At 45.1% G+C, this 19398-nt stretch overlaps 1 protein-coding gene across 1 annotated transcript in view; it reads right to left on the bottom strand.

Moving 5' to 3' along the window:
• Positions 1-16500, bottom strand: part of CFAP299 (cilia and flagella associated protein 299) — a 223748-nt gene extending 207248 nt beyond the window's left edge. Inside the window, 3 exon segments of the mRNA XM_056327477.1 lie at positions 1421-1425; positions 15922-16036; positions 16490-16500. Of these exon segments, the coding sequence (XP_056183452.1) occupies positions 1421-1425; positions 15922-16036; positions 16490-16500 (131 nt within the window).
• Between the last annotated feature and the right edge of the window lie 2898 nt (positions 16501-19398).

Here is a 19398-nt window from a genome sequence, read left to right on the forward strand (position 1 = left end):
TTTTTCAGCAATGAATTTCACCTGTCGAATCCATATACTCAGAAGTATTTAACCTTCACAGGAATTAATGGAGGAATGTGAGGAAGAAGGACTGAGCCACCATGATATTCAGTTTTTGCCAAGGTGAAAGATTCTAACACCTTGGGGTTTTTTTAAGCTGGTTTAATGCACACCAAGACAGTTGTTTACTTTACTAACCCTGGGGATAATTATTGTCGAAGACATGCAGAAAGGTTAAGCACACTGTGTCAGACCATTTCTCTTCTTTCCCTCTTAGTAATGTGTTTTCTTAATCTCTTGCCACCCTTCAAACACAACTTGTCCTTTGCCAAAACCAAGTTACCATGATTTTCCAGGTGTTTTATTGTTTATTCCGTGACCAATTAAAGGCATTTCTGTGTAAACACTCACTAATCTGCCTCTGCCTCTCCCTTAAAGTATTTCTAAAAAATGCAGTATTTACTATTCCTCCATGGAGGCAGGGTAGAAGTAGCTTTTAACAATGGATGCCATAAGCTCCATCACTTCATTACTAACTACTCTGGGACTCCAGGGAGTTACACAGACTGGACTTCGTGATACTGCTTGTTAACATTTGTCACTTTTTTCCAGCACAGTTTTCAATACCATTGCCTGTCTTCGCTCCCAGAAAAAACAACACATCTTTCCCACTGTATTCTGTAATGAAACATCACGGAAAAATATCACCTGGCATCTGAAATTTATGAGTTTATATCATTACTCAAGGTGTACTCTTCTATAGACTTACTACTTTTTTTCTCCATATACTAATAAAACACATTGTTTTCATCTTTGCCTTTGGCTACTCTCTTTTAAGCTCTATCAGCCTTCCTCTGACATACTGAATACTACAATTAAAGCTTCCACTCACCAGCTTTACACATCCAAATTCAGATGATTCTCCCTATACTGAAAAAGACCTCAGATAACAAAATAAGGCAATTTTGCAGCCACTTCAAGCCAGAACACTGCAAGAGGTTTCAAGCAAGTCCAGGGTCTTCTCTAGCTGCTAGAGAAGTGTACTACTGACAATTCCCTGGATTCCAAAGTGAAAAAGCAGAATGTTTCCAAATATTCTCCAGGTTTCCGCAACTTTCAAGCACATTCCAAAGGCAGGATATTGCAGGTAACTGGAGTAGATTTCTCTTGGCAAAAAGGCCAGTTATGCTTCTGATACCTGCTGTAAAGACATGCTTAAGTACTCATTTCTATGTTGGATGTTACCACACAACTTCACTGTACTTGTAAAAACACTCAAAAGCCTTCTCATGGCATTTAATATGAAGACATATACCTAGGAAGCTCCTGAAATACTTGACTACATGGCATAAAATATGAGCTTGCTGCACTGTGATTATACACAGATGATCTATATTAAGCAATATTGCCATGACGATACTTCTGCTGTTTAAAAGGAAATATTTCATTATTAATACCAGTGGCATCAACCGTTAGCTTCCGGACCACTGGGAAAGACAGCCAGCACCACAAGTGGTCCATTCATATTGTGTTTTTTGGGACTTAAATCTGGATGACAGGACTTTGGGCAGGGGGGCAGAAAAAAAAAGGGGGGGGGGGGAAGCAGGGGGAGTGGGGAGCTACTGCAGCTAGCTAGTCACTGACTAGTTCCCTCAGGCAAACATTTCCAATGCTGCTGTTTCAATCACAGCAGAAGAGGAGCAACATCAGAGAATTGCAAGTAGTATGTAAAATTTACATGACTTCTCATGAACAGTAGACAGTATGTAGTAATACATACACAGACATCTCAACGAGTAGCAATCTTGAATGGGAATAGATAGCTTTTTCCAGCACCAAAAGATGAGGTCCACAAACTGGCTTTCATCTAAGTTAGCCATAGTAAGACTACCTCACCGACTTTGGCATAGGACCTCTCTTAGTCATTATACATAGCTCATAGGATTATCTAGCACTTGCAAAGAAATACCATCAGGAGCTAAGAGAAAGAAAAATGTTTGAAGATATTGCCATACAACAGAATTCAGGGCATGCAAACACTGGGCTGCAGAAAAGACAAGACTCTTGCTAGTGCCCCTGATTCTGATTCCACATCACAGTGGAAAGCTGACAAATTCAGGTGTGACTGGTAGGTAACAGCAATACGAAAGTTGGCAGGACAGAAGTGTGGACCTGTTTGCATGTGGAGCCAGGGGGAACAAATCAGGGTGTGCCAGGGCTATGCTGCACATAAAGTCGTCCAGAAATGAGCATGAAGCCAGGCCACCTGTCCACACCAACTCAACTCCCAATCTCTTCATAAACCCCAGCATCCTTTCAAAGCTAACCTATGGTATCTCAGTCATCTCATTTGGGCTTTCTCACACTGACGTGCAGATAAATCCACGTACAGTCCTTATCTTGTTCAGGTGTGCCAATCCTGTCACCAAGTAGGCTAAGCATTAAGAAGCTCCTCAGGTTTATGGCCTTCCAGACCTGGGAGCACCATTAGCTAAGCTACAGACAACAGCTGTTCAGCTTGTTTCCTGTAATCAAATATATTCCCCAAGGAAGTACTTGTACAGAATTTACAGCATCCCAGTAATTCCTTTACACTCCTCAGATACTGGCCAAGCACTGGAGTTGTGACCTAAGCAGAAGCAGAGATCAGCAAGCCTGTCAGCTTGCAGATCAAAGGCAGAAAGATACAAAGACATTAAGTTCAATTACCTCTCGTACACTGCTCTGCACTGAGAACTAGCAGCTAAAAACAAAAATACACACACACACACACACACTGTTTGTATTAAAAATTCTCTTACTTTCATCAGGTGATTATTTAACAGATGAATGCTATCTGTAAAAGCTACCTCTAAGGAAGATGCTTAGCAAAAAGCCTGAAGATGGATGCCTCTTGCTCCATTACATACAAGGCTCCTATTAATAAACCACTCTCACCAAATACCAGAAAGAAAAAAATTAATATAGAGGCCTCCTCTCCTAAGTACTGCTAGAAGTTTCAGGCTAACAAGTACTTCCTCAGGTTTTGAAAACCTACACAAGCAAAAGCAAAGCATGTGACGAGCACTTTTAGAAACTGTACTATTTTAAAACCAGGATTAAGCAGACGTAGCAATAAAGGCGACAAAAAGCAAGCATTTATAGCCAAGTGCCACACCACAGAGAAGCAGGCAAAGACCTCTAGCGAAGAGTCAGATCAGTCCAGACTCCAGTAAAAAATTAGTGAGCAAGCGCATGAAAAAAATCAACACAGCTTCTGTGAGAGGAATCCTGCCTCACCAGCCTCACCGACAAGCATATGCGTAAAGATGATCTGATCGACACTATCTACTTGAATTTTTGAAACCTCACCAGTGAAAGCTTCTGAGGAAACAAACTAGCAGCAGAGTGTGATGAAAGGCCCTTTCTAGGATAAATGTTGCAGAAACTGGTCATTTACTTCTACCTCTATTTTCTATCTTTTAAACAAAGGGACAATAGTAGACTGCTCACTGGAAGTGGGCTTTTAAAACTAGGGAAAAGGGAAAGGGCAATTAGGAGAGAAAGCTTGATGATCAGAAATTATTCAGCAGCACAGGGATGAGCCCAACACCCTAACAACAAGCTATAGAATGACCTCATGAAACTTTGTGACTGGACAATAAAAGACTAAAGGACAATCAATGCAGAAAAATATAAACAGATGTCTATAGCCAAAAAAAATTAATTAAAAAATCCTACCATTACAGCAGAAATAGTAAGTTTAAACTGACTGTTATAATTCAGGAGCGAAATCTCTACATTATGATACAGAGTCTGGGCTGTTGCAACTACTTCCAAGTCAGTCCTGTTTGTTTTCATACAAGTTTCAAGTTGTTATTTCAAAGCCAACCTAAAACAAAGAACTCTCTGGCTGCTGTGTACTTATCCTTAAGAGTTGAAAAAAATGTGCAATTCTGCTATATACAAATTTATTATCCTGATGTAACATAGACATTCATGCCTCACTGCTTTCCATTTACCAAACTGAACTGTAATTTTAAAAAAATTACAATTTTAGCCTGCAAATACCGTAACTAAAAAAATGTTACGAACACAGAAGATATAAGCTAAATGAGCTTTAGAATTTGTCTTGCTAGAAGAGAAGCACAGCATTAATACTACAGACAGCTTCCTGTCTTTAGGAAAAAAAGGTAACAGGGAACATTGCTTTTCTATAGCAATCTTTTGTGACAAGTTTCAAAGAAAACTTTGAAGTGTTTGGAAATGACAGATTTGTTCCCTAAACCCCAAAGGCTTAAAACCCTCAATTACCTCCTGTCCTCATTGAAAAGAATACCTTGAGATCCCAGGCTTTTAATGCAACACCCAAGGGAAACTGTCTTTATAACACAGTCCCTGTCTGGATTCAAAGAGAAGAACCACCATAGTGACAACTGAAAGCAACATGACTAGCCAAATTCAGTTGGGGCACGTAAATACGTGAGGAGGAAGAATCCAGCTGTAAGAACCATCCTGCTGCTGAGCCCTCTCCCTCAACCTGGGAGGAAGGCAGCGGCCATTACCACTGTTAGGCATGAGATGGTAGGCCTGCTAGCACTCAAACAGCAGCAAATGCCCTGCAAGGGCATTACAGAGAATCTCTGTACAGCACAATTTAAAAAGCAGGAGGAATCTAGCCACTGAAGCACTGGAGGAAAAATCTCCTCATGTTGTTCCATGTGGAAAACCACACAAAACTAAAGATCAACAGTGCTCCTAAATCATCTTTTTAGGACAGCTACCGGCTGTCTACTACAGTTCAATGGTTTCACACCCATACCCTAGCTGCTCTTTACCTGTTTGTTTTTATCCCAAACAGCTGTAACAGCAAGTTTTGGGTTTCTTTTTAAAATTGTTTGTTACAGTACCCCTGTTCTTTTACTGAGCTTAAAGGTAAGAATCCACATGCTGGTGCCAAACCTGATGCTTGCCTAAGAGAAACTTGCAGACAGCTAAATCCTGGATACGCACGTAATTATTATAACGTTCCTTTTAGAAGCTAACATACTGAATTCTGTGATATTCAGGTACTTCAGCTGGAGTGTAGCAAATGATACTATGGGAAAATAGGGTGTAATTGTGGAGCATGGTGTGTCTCAAGTTCCTACAGAGACTAGTACAAACTGTCTCCATTTTGAAGTTACTGTATAATTTGGTACACACATCTCCCACAGACGAGTTACTGCAAGCTGACAGTTCACACTGTTCCCACCAACTTTGCAATCCTCTACAGGAGCATAAGCCAGAGAAAAAATTGGCCTTGTTAAGTGCACCACTTAACACACATACATACAGTTTAAAGAAACACACCAGAATGTCTCAGAGCAGAACTAGATCCTAGATTAACTACACAAACATGTTACTTAACAACATTCCCAAAAGCATGCATAGCTGCATTACAAGATGCTTTCTATGTCTAGAAGACACATGAAAACATGATTCAATTCCTCTTCCAGCAGGCAGCACTAACCAACACGCTGAGTTCTCTGGTGAGGAAGCACCATCCAAACCCAGTGCTACATCTGTTCAGCACAAAACAAGTGACGCTGGCTACTATAATTTTACAAGGAAGTGCCCCAAGTGGATACCAGCTCCCGAATGTGAACATACCATCAAGATTTACACACCAAAACCTCTCAACATGAAACACTGAGGTCCCCACAGATTTGCATTCCACAGAAAGTTGGGGTTTGTGTAGCCAAAGCAGCTAGACATTGAAACATTTAAGCAAGTAGCCTCGCCAGATCTTTAGCTTCTGTACGTGTATTTGTGAAAGCCACTTCCTCACTGCAACAGAGCTCCCGACAAGACCTTTTTCAAGACTTGACACTCATCGCGTTGGAGGTGGCCAGGCAGAAAATTCTGCCTAGTGCTTAGTGTGGGCCTGCAGCTCTCACTTTGGTGCAGAGAAGAATTTCAGCTCAGAACTACTGTTTTGCAAAAGATCACAATCCCTCACATACTTCAGAGCAGGAAGGCTGCTTTGTTTTTCATTTAACATTGAACACCCGAATTTCAGCACTTTGAAGATGTGTGTTCATATTAGTGGGAAGAAACTGGAAGAAGGTGCAGACTTTTAGCGTCCCTGCCTTAGGCAAATTTATACCAAAAGGTAATAGATACCAAATTCTTTTTAAACCATTTCTCTTCTCTAGGTATTTAGCTAATCTTAGCTGGAGATTGCACTTTTATAATACCTATCTTGTCCAAAAGAAAACTGAACCAGCAAATCATGAACTGCAGGAATTCACACAGGCAAATCTATTTCCCAGACTTGGGTTACATTTGCTTGAAGATTACTAGCAAAACAACAAACCATCCCTCTAGAAAGGAAACTTTTCAGCACCTACTTAAACACATTTCATTTATTTATTCCAAATATTTTCCTCAAATCATCCCCAATTTATAAAGAAAAAAGAGAAGTAAAAAGATAAGGACCAATTTATTCTTAAGGAAAGAACATTGATTACTGCAACATATTTCCAGGTGAAAAAATATTTCTGCTAGTGTAACAAATTAACTGCCTAGAGTAGAAAGCTACCCAAACACACCTGGACCTCTTCAAAAAAACATTTAATATCATATTAAGAACATTAAGGATGAAAAACTTGGAATTATCAAAAACTGCTCAGGTTTGTGCACTACTTGGGGGACAACCTTCATGCACAGTGAACTGAATGGTCCCCAGAGATAGATACATACCACTCAAATTTTCTATTAGGCATTTGTTCGGCTGCTTAGCTTTTTCAGAAGCCTATGTCATAGCTTGTGTAGTCAAGGCTGGAAATCCTTACTTATTCTTTCCACATCATATTTTGATTTGCTGGAAAGCACATACATGGACTTATTTCTGTGAAACATCAGTCAGAAATCATGTGACCTATCAACTCATTCCTCATTGTACCACTTAAAAATAAATTCAGGGGCAAAAAAAACCCCCCATCACAACAGAAAAAAAACCAAACCACAAAATAAAGAGCTTACTGCAGTACCATCTTAAAATTCTGCCCAATGACAGGACAGAAAGATAGAGAAATCTGGTTCTTCCAGTTTTCCCAGTTCTGGAGTATACCATTTAAAACAGACATGTTGTGCTTGCCTGCAGCCATGGAGGCTTCTCTCCTTCCTTCAGCCTTGCCGCCTGGCTTCTAAAGGACCAAAGGCAACCCAAAAATTTCAGTACTCACACACCCAGTATTAGTATGTACACCTTAAAGTTATATCTTCAGCCAAACATACCTATGTGGATGTTTTTGCTTCCCTGCCAAGTTTAGGAAATTTCATTTACATTTCTCAAGACGCTCAACCATACATCATACAAAACTAGGAGAAGTCCGCTGAGGGAAACAAAAGTTCATCATTTTCTTGCCATTTTCAATGCCTCCTAGGCCCACCCTCAAGAAACAAGTTATTGCTTTATCTGCTCCAAGAGGCTTATGCTGAAGACACCACTTGGCACACCGATTTCCTATGGTGTTAGGCATGTAAGAGGAAGCAGAAAAAAAACAGTCACTAAACAGATTTGTGCAGTCTCAGATTGTCTTCTACATCTTTTTCATTTGAGCACGTAGCATCGCAAGTTTGGGGAAAGCCCAGAAAGAACAACTGGAGTTAAGTTCCACTTATGTCTGTGGAATCCCCAAGAAGCTTACAGACGCCTGCCCTATACCACTCAACTTGGGGCTAATTAAATCAAAATAAGGACAGTCAATAAAGTGTCAGCAATTATTTCTTTCCTTACCAGAACACATAAGAAAAGAAAAAAGTGGCATAATGGTTACATGATAATTTACACATGTAGAGTTGCTATTTGCACAGAAACAAAGATCGGAGTAGGTGAAAGAGGTTTCATTTTCCTAGAGACTGGGTTGCTAAGAGCATGGAAAAAAAGCTAACAAAGACACAGACGTAGGCAGCAAGATATAACAGCAAATGCAGAAAAGTTTTCAGTATCAGAAGGGAAAGAGTCCAAGGTCATCAGCACCTATCGCTGACGCTTCCAACTAGTACAATTCTAAAACTTAACCAACTAATCCATCTCCTAGCATTTTCTGCAAAGTAACGCTTTATGGGTAAAAAGTAATTCTCAAGCCCACTCCTTTCTATGGCTGGATCTCAAGAGTTTCAAATCATGACAGAAGCAAAAAGAACTACTGACCTCTAGATCATCAGCAAACGACTGTCAAAGAGTCAGTCTTCCAGCAAGAGTAGGAGTTGCATTTGTCTCCTTCCCTCCTCACTAGTCTGAGAAAGTGTGACTTCTCACTGAATTGTGGAGGAAAACATGCCGCTATTTTAATAGTAGAACAAACAATAAAAATTCAAAGAGAGGGGAAAAAAACTTGGTCTCAATCCTGTTATTAAGTTTAGGGTCAAGAATGGGTCATCCTCCCTTTCCCGCTAAGGTACTGGTTTAAAAGACTGCAAGGGAAGATGTGGAGAAGGAGAGAAACACAGACAGAACAAGAAGATGTCCAAAAAAACTATTTTGCTGGGCCAGAAGGGCCACCATAAAACATTCTTAAGGCTGTTGCAGTTTGCTCTGTTTACCCAATCTTGAATTACCAAGACACACGCAAGCTTCAAAAAATTCAGCTTAGAGAAGCCTTCCAACATTGATATCAATCTAAATGTTATCTATACATTATGGGCTTATAAAAAGGGGGAAGAAAAGAAGAGCTCTAAGATATTCCTGCTGTGGATGTTCTTGCACATTCTCCAATTCTTACTCATTCCGGTGGAGCCAAAAAGCAGACTGTCAGCCACATGACTCAAGCTGTTTGGCCTCCAGTCCCAGCAAGTGCTAAGAGCACAGAGGCACGTTGATATGAAATATAATTAACCATATTTTTTCCATAACATCACAGAAAAAAACCCTCTATCGGAGCTTAGTAATAGCTCTGGGGGAGATTTGGCAGAGGACAAAACAGGAGCGGCTCTACCGCATTTGCATGGACTTGGTTCTTCAAAGTCGGTTCCTTCTTCTCGGAGGAAGTTAGCAGGTTCATTCACTGGAGACTGGGTGCCCCCCTGCCTTCTGCACCTCACAGCATTTCACCCTAGGAATGAGTAGGTTTGCTCCATATTTTTAATGCTACCATAAAGCCACAAGTGTTTAAAACAGCTATCCCTTGATCTAACCTCAGCTGTAAAACACCGGCCCACCCAGCAGACTGAGAGAATCACACACTCCCCACATCCTTCCGCTGAAGTAGTCTGATACACTGGCTGGTACGGACTGTACCTTTCCCCCTTCCCTCCTCTGTGAAGGTATAGGCCATGCCAAAGCTGAAATTAATTTATCAGATAAAATGGGAAAGGCAGGTACTGAAATCATGCCACTTCCCTCCAAGATCCTTAAGCGTATTAAGAGAAGGTTAATTCTCCTTCAAGAATAAACAGATTCATCCCTTCCTGCATCCTCCCTCTCAAGGAGTATCCATGAAATACTCAACCACAACTCGATTCATAGAAAGAAAGTACCCTCAAAGAAATTTCAACCTGTAGGTTATCGCATAGCCGTTGAGAATCACAGCAGAGTCCATGAGGCCTGCACTGGGTACACAGCCATTCTAGCAAAAGAATCAGAGAGAAGATTTGAAGGAAGAATCAAACTGCATATTCAGATCCTAGACAATGAATGAAGGCTTGCTTTCGGCAGATTTCTTGTTTTCTTCCTGTACACAAGAAAAGCCTTTAGATCACATGTACACATATGTGAAAACCCCTAACCAATAATTTAATTTTAAAGATGTTGCACTTAACATTATAAATATGTATCTGCTTTGGGATTTGGCATTTCCTGTATCTCCAATCACTGATATACATTAGAAGAATTAGGTTACCATTAAGTGCAGTCATGAAGTTCCATTCTTTCTATTATATTTCAGTGGGATCACTTGCAATACCAAAATCAACAACACTTAAAAAAAAAAAAACAACAAAAAAAACCAACATTGCCTCCATCATTTTTAATGTCCCATTTTAATGGCTTGTTAAGAAAGACAGGACAGCCAAAGACCTAATATTGACCCATGTACCAAAATACCTGTTTTCCATAATGTTTGTAAAAGGAATACGTTTTATTTAGACCTGATTTCTTTCCCAAGAGAAACATTTGTATGCATGAAAACACAGAAGTGTTTAAGCTCACACTTCCCGAGTAAAGGATCAGAGGAGGAGTAGCACAAGAGCATCAGGTGCCAAAGAGAGAAGTGAACTTTAAAACTGTGTTTGGTAGGACACTCATAGCTATAACATTTGAAAGCCAACTGCTCTGCAACTATCCAAAGCCTAGAGTTTGCAGAAATGAAATGAGCTCCCCCTTCTGCTTCATTTTTAACTTTCTCTGACAGACAGGGGCAGTCTGTAAGGTGCCTCCCAAATCACTTTGTACAAAAGAAAAGAGAACGTTGTAACATCTGTCCAATGGCTTAACACATGCTCCCAGGACAGCTGGCACCAGGGTTTCATTCCCTTCTGTCTGATGAAACTTAAATCCAGGTTTTCTACCACCCAGGAGCAAAGCCCAGCTTTGCCATTTGGTGTTCCACTCCCACTCGCACTTGTACGGAAGAAATATTTCTGGGTTCCTGTCCCTGCTCCAAAGGCCAGTGCTGGTGTATTAATCCACAGAAAAGCAGCCCCAGGAGTAATGCTAGAACCCAGGACACCCTCACCTTCTCAGGCACGCCTCCTGGCAGATGGGCTAATTAGTCACCCTCATACTTCTAGGGGGAAAAAAAATTAAAAAAAGTTACACATGAAATGGACCCATTTCAGAGCACAAGGATCCCACACTCCATTCCAGAGCAGCCCGTAGCTGGACATTATTCCTGGGACACAGCAATATCCCTGCATAGAGGTTGCTACACAGCATTTCTAACACTTGCCCGAGTGATGCAGCCCTGATACTCTAAATGGAAGTAGCAGCCTTACCTCCAGAGGAAAGTTTTAACATGGAAGGTTCCAGTTCTTTTGCTTGGGTTCCCCACCCACCCCACCCCCCTTTACCATTGCCGACTCATACCACTAAGCACACAGACGAGAGCGCAAGGGCTGTGAATCTTAAGTAGAGGGAGGCCTCTCCTGGTTACACCAGGTAAGGCACCAAAAACCCGAAGCAGAGAAAGTACGAGATCCCTGTCCTAAAGCTGCTCCCCATTTCAGCCGCTGCTCCCCCAACTGCAGGCTTCAGCAATTCCCTACGCGGAGCACAGGGAACAGAGACAACTCACAGCTACAGAAACCATGCCAGTGACCAGGGCAGTACCAAAGGCACCTCCTCAACCCGGACATAAGCAGAGGAGGAGTTGAAATGGAAGTGATTTACAGTTTTATTGGTGTTGCTTAGTACTCAATCTTGTGGGTAGCAAATACTCAGGTGCCACTCAGAAGTGACTTCAGATCCATGTCAGAGTAGCATAGTTCCTTGGCAAGCAGAGGCCACGGTAATCTGGCAGTAGAACATGAGTATAGGTGCCATATAGACATCAGGAAGTCCACACAGCCTGGCTCCAGGCTCTGAAATACAAAAGCAGTTACAACCTGCTTAAAGCATCATAAGGCAACACTGTATTTCCAGTTGAAACAACTGACCCTAAGTTGTTTCCTGTCAACCAGTTTTATTTATTCTGTGCACACTCAGCTGAAAAAACACAGCTCTTCAAGCATCAATGCTACAGAAGTTACAGGATGTTTTTGAGGAACATGAGATTTTTCCAACACAACCCTGGGTTCAAGCCCCTTCATTCCATATCCCAAACAAACTCACGTACATCCTTGTAGCAAAGAACAGATGGCGTGTTGTGCTTCTATTTGCCTCTCAAAGTCTGTGGTTCACTGTTTTCTATTAACCCATTTCTTTGTTCTTATCAAAAAAAGCCCAAAGCTCTCTGATGGTACCCCTTTTCTGTGGGAAAGCAGCAAGTATTTTAAAGGAACTAGTCTTATTTCTATTTACTTTCCCCTACCAATTATCACTCAACTTCAGATGTGATGCTAAAACCAGTGAAGTTTAAGACTGCTTCACAAAGAGTCCAAAGGAGGAAATAAATGCACTGTCTCCAGCACACCAAAATCCGTTTTCTGCAACATGTAGTCAACTTACTTTTACCATTTGTAAAGAAAGTCCCGTCAATCCTACCAAGTACATCCCTTAACTGATAATGCTATTTAACTAAGCAAGAGGCATTCAGAAAGCAGAAATAAAGATTCAGAGGAAAACCACACTACCATTCTAGATATTCAAGAGAAAATACTGGCCCTTCTGATCAGAAGCAGCTTTGCAATATGGTGTAATACATAGCTACTCTGAAGCTAATTTTTTTCAAATTAGTCAAGATGAGCCTTCCTACACATGAAGAAGATTAATTAGTTCTCGAGCAAACCCTGACCACTATACTTAGGAAGTACAAAACTAGAGAAGCATTCTGAGAATGACCACCTTTCTTTGTGCTCACCTTTACTACCACTCTAAATCATCTATTGAATTCTGCCGTGCTCATTTATTGTTACTCCACAGGACCTATACTTGGAAGTATTTTGTTGTGGCTAGGAGAACTCTTCTCAGTTACTAATCTTTGTGTAAGGCTTTGCATTTCCAACAAATTACAGCCTTCTGCGAAGCCATGGCAGTAAGAGGTTGCTAACTAATACAGTAAATTGTGTAAATTAAGTGTTTATGACCTTTGACAGACAAGCTCTAAAAATACAATTGCATTACGGAAGCCTACAGCAAACAAAGCAGCTATGCATAACACCCAGTGGAACACTATAGAGCTGAAACGCAACAGAGACAATATATATTACGGCTGTTGGCTTACTTTATTACTTTTTAGCAACTGGAGCTTGAAGCTGTTGTTGAGCAATACCAAGGGTATACACAATTCCTTAGGGCTCAGTGTGTTTCTATCAGTAAGGCACACAGGAAGCACACTAGCTGCGGGAACTCTCTTGCTATGAATATCAGCCACTTGCGGCTATTTCCAAAACCATTAACACAAGGGGTTTTTTCCCCAAAGAGAACACAAAAAAGTAATTTACCAGCTAACTCCTCACAGCATGAAAGACTCACATTGTTTTTCCTCGATGGGGAAAATTATTGTGGATGCTATTTTCCTGTCAACTCTTTTGTATAGGACAGCAGTATCATGGCTGTAGGTGGGGGATGGAGAGGGGCATCAAAGCAGAAATCCTGAAGGCACCTTCCTACGGAGCTTTCTGTCATAGGCAAAAATAATCTGAGCAGCCAGAATTAACAGTGACAGTTTCTGAGACCTGTGCAGCCAAGTCCAACTTGAGGAAATTTTTTTCTGTTCAGAGAAAACCACAGATCAATTTTTGCAAGCAGGCAATTCAGAAGCCCTGTCACGGCTTAACCCTAGCTGGCAACCATGTACCACACAGCTGCTTACCCGCTTCCCTCACAATGGGACAGGGGAGAGGATCCAAAGAGTAAAAGTGAGAAAACTTGTGGGTTGAGATAAAGAAAGTTTAACAGGTAAAACAAAAGCCACACACGCAAGCAAAGCAAAACAAGGAGTTAATTCGCTACTTCCCATCGGCAGGCAGGTGCTCAGCCATTTATAGGAAAGCAGGGCTCCATCAAATGGTTGCTTGGAAAGACAAATGCCACAATGCCAAATGTCGCCCCCACTTTCCTCCTCCTTCCCCCAGTTTATATACTCAGCATGACATCATATGGTCTGGAATATCCCTTTGGCTAGTTTGAGTCAACTGTCCCGGCTGTGTCCCCTTCTAATTTCTTGTGCCCCTCCAGCCCTCTCACTGGCAAGGCCTGAGAAACTGAAAAGTCCTTGACTTAGTATAAACATTACCTAGTAACAGCTAAAAACAGCAGTATCCTATCAGCATTATTCTCACATCAGAACCAAAACACAGCACTGCATCAGCTACACTCTATCCCAAGGACAAGCATCTCCTGACACAGACATCTGGATAATCTGCTCAACCAAAAAAGCCACTTAACCCTGTGAGTCAGCCCTGACATTTCACCTACACACTAATGGGAAACAACACAAAGAACAACCAAACCAAAAATGACAGAATAACCACTCAAGCAATGAAGGACACAACTGTGCTGAGAACTCTGATTTTAGTTCATTTGTACTCATCTTCTCAGATGGAATCACTATAAGAGTAATTAGTAATTACCAGTGGTTTAGAAATATACTTTACATTAACATTACAAGACCAAATCGTCAGTCATTTGAGTTCAGTTCTTACTCTCTTGATGTCATCAGCACTGTCACCATCAGCTTCATCTGGCTGCACAGCACATGTGGGCACGAGCCACAACAGTGTCTAAAGTCTAAAAAAAAAAAAGTGTAAAAAAAAAAATCCTTTTTGGCTTTATTCAAATTATTAAGCCTTTGGTTTTGCAAAATTAATTTCTCCATACAGTGACACGAACAGTTAATTCTTTAAATGAAAAAAAAGTCACCTTATGCCAGGAATAAAGTTTGATAGAGGACTGTACATGAAGTATGGCAATAGTTTAACTACACAGCACACATGTTCTCAGCCTGCAAATGCTACGAAAGGCACTTGATATGTGCTGTTAAATTATTAAATGATAATTTCATCATAGCACAAAGAGAGAAAAGCACCACTGGAGAATAAAGCTGCTCAGTGGCTCTACTATTCAGGAATCATGTTGACAAAGTATTGTAATAGTGTTATTTAGCTTGTTACAAAAAGCAGTATAATTGTAACAAGGCACCGAAACAAAATTTTTCACTATTTACAGGAGTGATTCATTTATTTTTCGCAAGAGGCAAAGAAAAGAAGAAACCAGAAAAATAAACCACTAAATGTTTTAAGATTTACGGACTGGTTAAACAGAGTGGGGAAGGTGCCAAAATAAAAAGGTAGGGGGAACTAGACACAGGATACAACAAAGCTTTATCGCAAAGCACTGAATTCTCAGTGCAACATGAGTTTTCATGGAAAGTGCACGCTGTAGCTATACATACTGTAACAAGCACGAGATGTGAATCCAAGACAAAACCAAAGCCTAAAAAACCCATGAAAATTGCACATGGACTGCTTGAACTGCCTTTGTCAGAGACTTCTGGAGAGTAAATCAGCTCTTGCCTCAAAGGCTTTTGGAAATGGAAGTAAAATAGCCCACACAAAAGAGCAGACACCTTTTAACAATAGCCAAAGAGATCCTCATCCATTCCAAGCCATTTAAATTACTTCCTAAGTGCTAGTTCCCATAGACTTTTGCACGATATGCTTCAGCAACCCCAGGTAAACAGAGCACTCCCACAGCAATCCCAGTCTCCCCTGACGCCGGGGAAACACTTGCAAGGAACCAAGACAAGCGTACCCACAGGAAAGGAACTGCAGACTATGTTACTCAGTAACACTCGGTCCTTGAAGCCTAGCAACTGATCAGCTAAGGAAGGGTATTTTCCCTTCTCAAACGCCATCCCTTTTCCATCAGTACGGTCCCCATCTTGTTAACAATCAGCCCCAGAAGTTGGGAGTGTTAAAAAACAGACATTACTGGGCTACAACTTTGTAAGGATGATCCAGATATTAAAAGTGCGTGATTTTGTAACCAAGTAGCAGTTCTCAGGTGCCTCAAACCTATCTACCACCTAAGAAACATTGTCGCTCCATTTCTCTTACACTGGTGTTCGAGCCCGGGGGAAAGGTGACATGAGAGAACAGCGCGCACAGGCGGGCGGGCACACCCCAAGCCACCAGGCAGCCCGAGAGCCAGGACGCGGCTTTCGGGGACGGGTGGCTGGCGTTACAGCCTGCCGGGCTCTGCAGGGGCTACCCGGTCGTGGTGCTGACCCGGTCCCCGCTCCCGGCAGCCGCAGGGCCGGTGCCCAGCGAGGTGCGCCCGAAGGCGCAGGGGCCCGCGGGCAGGCAGGCACTTACTTCTGGGGGGGCCGCCGCCCGACCCGCGAACTCCTCCCGCCGCAGCACGTCCCCGGAGCCGCGGAAGCTCCGCTCCGGCAGCTGCCGCCCCGCTCGCCTGGCTCCGCGGGAGGGGAAGGGCGGACGGGGCGCCCGGTTAGCGCCGGCACACCGGGGACGCGCCCCGGCCCGCCGCCACTCCCGCCGCGGGCCGAGGGCGCCACCTGGCGGCGCGGCGGGCGCTGCCGTTCGCCCGCAGCCCGCCCGGACGCCCCTCCGCCCCCCGCCCCATCGCGGGGGCCTGGCCCCGACGGCCCACCGCCAGCGCAGGTGCTCCCGCTTAGGGGGACCCTCCGAGGCTCAGCGACCGGAGAGGGGAACTAAGGAAGGGGGAAGCGGTCTGCCTGACAGCCGGCTCCTGGAAATCTGCTGCGCTGGGCCACCGGCAGCTGCTCCTCAAGCAGGGCTGCGCCCAAAGATGTCATTCACGAGTACGGCCGTGATGAGGGCGCTCCCAAGTGCCAGTGCCCCTTGCCAGAGGGGCCAGGGTACCCACGGTGGTTAACACTACCCGGCCGGCATCGCCGCCACGTGCCAGGCTGCAGCGAGCACATCACCACAGCTGAAGCCTTGCGGTTTCTCACCCACCTGCATCTGCCTGTGCCACACCTAGGCCCCAGGAGCAGACGTGCACCCCTCTTTTTTACACCTCCAGCTGGAAACCGATTCCTGAGTGTACACTAACATCCCTGCAAGAGAGCAACGCTGACTAGTTGAGCGCTGGGGCAGGTGGCAGCGAAGGTGGGGGTGAGGTATTCCCTCCAGCCAGAGCCAGGGTACCTGATAAGCCCTGACAGGCAAAGCACCCCAGGACAAGCGCCCCATGCCACTTCTACCCTGACCAGCTCTTCCCAGGCTGCAGGCAGGCTGCCAGACTCAGTCCCAGTCTCTTAAAACTAAAGAGGGATCGGTAGCTGCTTTCTAAGAGCAAACCTGTAAGCAGTATCACCTGCCTTCTAAATGCAAGACAGAAAACTTTTTGTGACTTTCTCCAAAGAGTTTTCCACTGAGCAATGTGCACTATCATTTTTAGAAGTCAAAATCTCAGCAGTCAGCACCCATCAAATATCACCGTGATGAGAGTTGTTCAACCAAACACACCCCTTAGAATGATTCAACCTAAACACAGTGCTTTGTAAGTACTGGACAAGATCTTCTTCCCACGTCTGGTGAAGAACTGGGCTTGAAGCTGTCTTTGCACATAGAAGCCAGCCCCACCGCCTGTATGTCATCCTACACCTCTAGAGAGACAAAGGTGTTTGTTGCCTCATCTTTGTTAATCAGCGTGAGTATCAATAGCGAACACTACAGAGCAAGCAGCTTTCACACGAAAGGCTTTCTGGTGCAGAGCTGCACTTGGAAGCTTGCTTGTGAGCAGAGCCCTGTTTCGGCCAGCCCCGCGGCACAGCCACTGCCGGCATGCCCCTGCTCCACAGCCACCCCGCTGCTGACGGACCTCAGCCCGCTTTGGGGGATCGATCCGCACGCAGCCCCTGTGCCACCTCCCTCCGGTGAGCAGTTAGCACGGGGAGGAGCAGGGCGGCCTGTTCCCCGAGGATGTGGGGCTTGTTAATGAGATCTTTGCTGACGGACACCACAACTTCACAGGCTCGCAACGGGCCCGACTCCCCTCACAGGCCACGTACTGTCCCGCCACCGCAGCCACGCAGACCTCTCCCACCGCGGCCTGTACCCCCAGGGCACAAGCCCGGGGCTCACGGAGGGGCCCTCCCTACCGCGGGCACACCGGGGCCGGGCGGCCCGCCCCGCCTGCGCCCACCGGGGGAGGGCCGGGGCCGGGCGGGGCGACCCGGGGCGGCGTCCCGCCTCCCACTGACCTCCGGGTACTGCAGGTCCCGCGCCGTCACCGGCGGCTGCCGGTACTCCTCGTAGGTGCGGGCCGGCCGCGGCGGGGAGCCCCGGGCCGCCGCCACCCGCCCGCCCGCGTCTGCGGCATTGCCGAGAGCCGGCGGCGCGATCGGCGGCGCGGATGCTGCGGCGGCACGTGCCACCCCGCCGCGCCCAATCAGCGGCCGCGCGCGCGGGGCCCCGGGGCGCGGGAGGGCGCGCGGCGGCTTTGCAAGTCGCGGGGGGACGGGACGGGACGGGACCGGACCCCAGGAACAGTCCTCGGTCAGGGCGGTGTGCGGCAGCCGTGCGCCCCTGGGGGCGGGAGGGGGGCTGCGGGGCTCCTCGCGTTTGTGGGTTCTTGGTTGCTTTGGGGTTGTTTGGGGGTGGGGGTGCGGCGGCTGGCCCGCAGCCATGCTGCAGCACTGCATGGGGCCCAAGGGCTGGGGGGCGGGGGCACTGCACTTGAAAAAGCATATTCCCCTGGGAAAACCCACTTACCCTGCGCCCCTGTTTCCCCCCTGCCCCATTAGTGCAAGCACCTGCAGCCTGCACGGGAAACCGCCACAGGCCCAGCACGCTGTGCCTCAAATGCTGATATTTCAGGCTGGCTGCCTGCCTAATTTTTGGTGACCGTTCCAGTGCAGGTTTTTTTTTTTTTTGGCCATCCCATTTAGGAGGGGTGGAAACGGAGCCGTAAAGGGGCTCTGTGGGAAGACAGCAAGGCATATCTGCAGCCGATGCCCAGCAGCTCCTGCGCCCATGTTGGTAGGCTCCGCTGAAGGGCCCTGAGCTGTGACACGCTGCAGTCCGGGAGCACAGGGCCTAAGCAAATACTTCTGAGGTTTTGGAAAATTATGTATGTCTACAGGCATGTCTGTAGAGGTTAAAAACAAAATGTCACAGGGAGAGGGGGAATGTGGGGGCTTCTTTTCATTTTTGAATTTTAACAAATGCACCCAACAGCATGGGGTGGGGCATGGCCAGCAGCTCATTGCACTCCACTGTGCAGCCCCCTTCTCAGCTCTAGAAGGATTTGTGCCTCCTTTGAGGGCAGCAGTTGTTTGGAAAGGAATTTGGGAATCCCCTTCATTTGTTTTGTTTCCAGCTTTTTCTCCCCAGCACCAGTGGTAAGTCAGAGATGGTGAAAGAGAAAGAAAAAAAACCCCAGGAACGAAAGATGACACACCAACCCCCAACTTCTCAAAATATGCAGGGTTTAAGCCAATGTTTTCCCCATCGAGTGATCAGTTCAGTTTGGAGTTACTCCCTCGGGGAGGGAACATGCTAACAGTGCAGCCTGTGGGCACCACCACCTTCCCAGGGAGCTCATGGCAAAGGGAGCTGGCTGGGGTAAAACACCGGCTTTGCAGAGCAAAAAAGAAGTCAGGTGCTCCAGGGAGACTTTCACATTTATTCCAGCACTTACTAACATCATGCTCTGAGCTGAGCCTCCAGAGGCACTGTGTCTCTCCCCATGCAGTACTTCGCCTAATCAACATCTGAGAGTTTTTATATCTGCAAAGCCTGCAGGGAAAGATGACTCAGAAAGCAAATGAGAGAGGAAAAAAA

Source organism: Falco biarmicus, chromosome 1 (assembly GCF_023638135.1).
Source record: "Falco biarmicus isolate bFalBia1 chromosome 1, bFalBia1.pri, whole genome shotgun sequence".
NCBI lineage: Eukaryota > Metazoa > Chordata > Aves > Falconiformes > Falconidae > Falco > Falco biarmicus.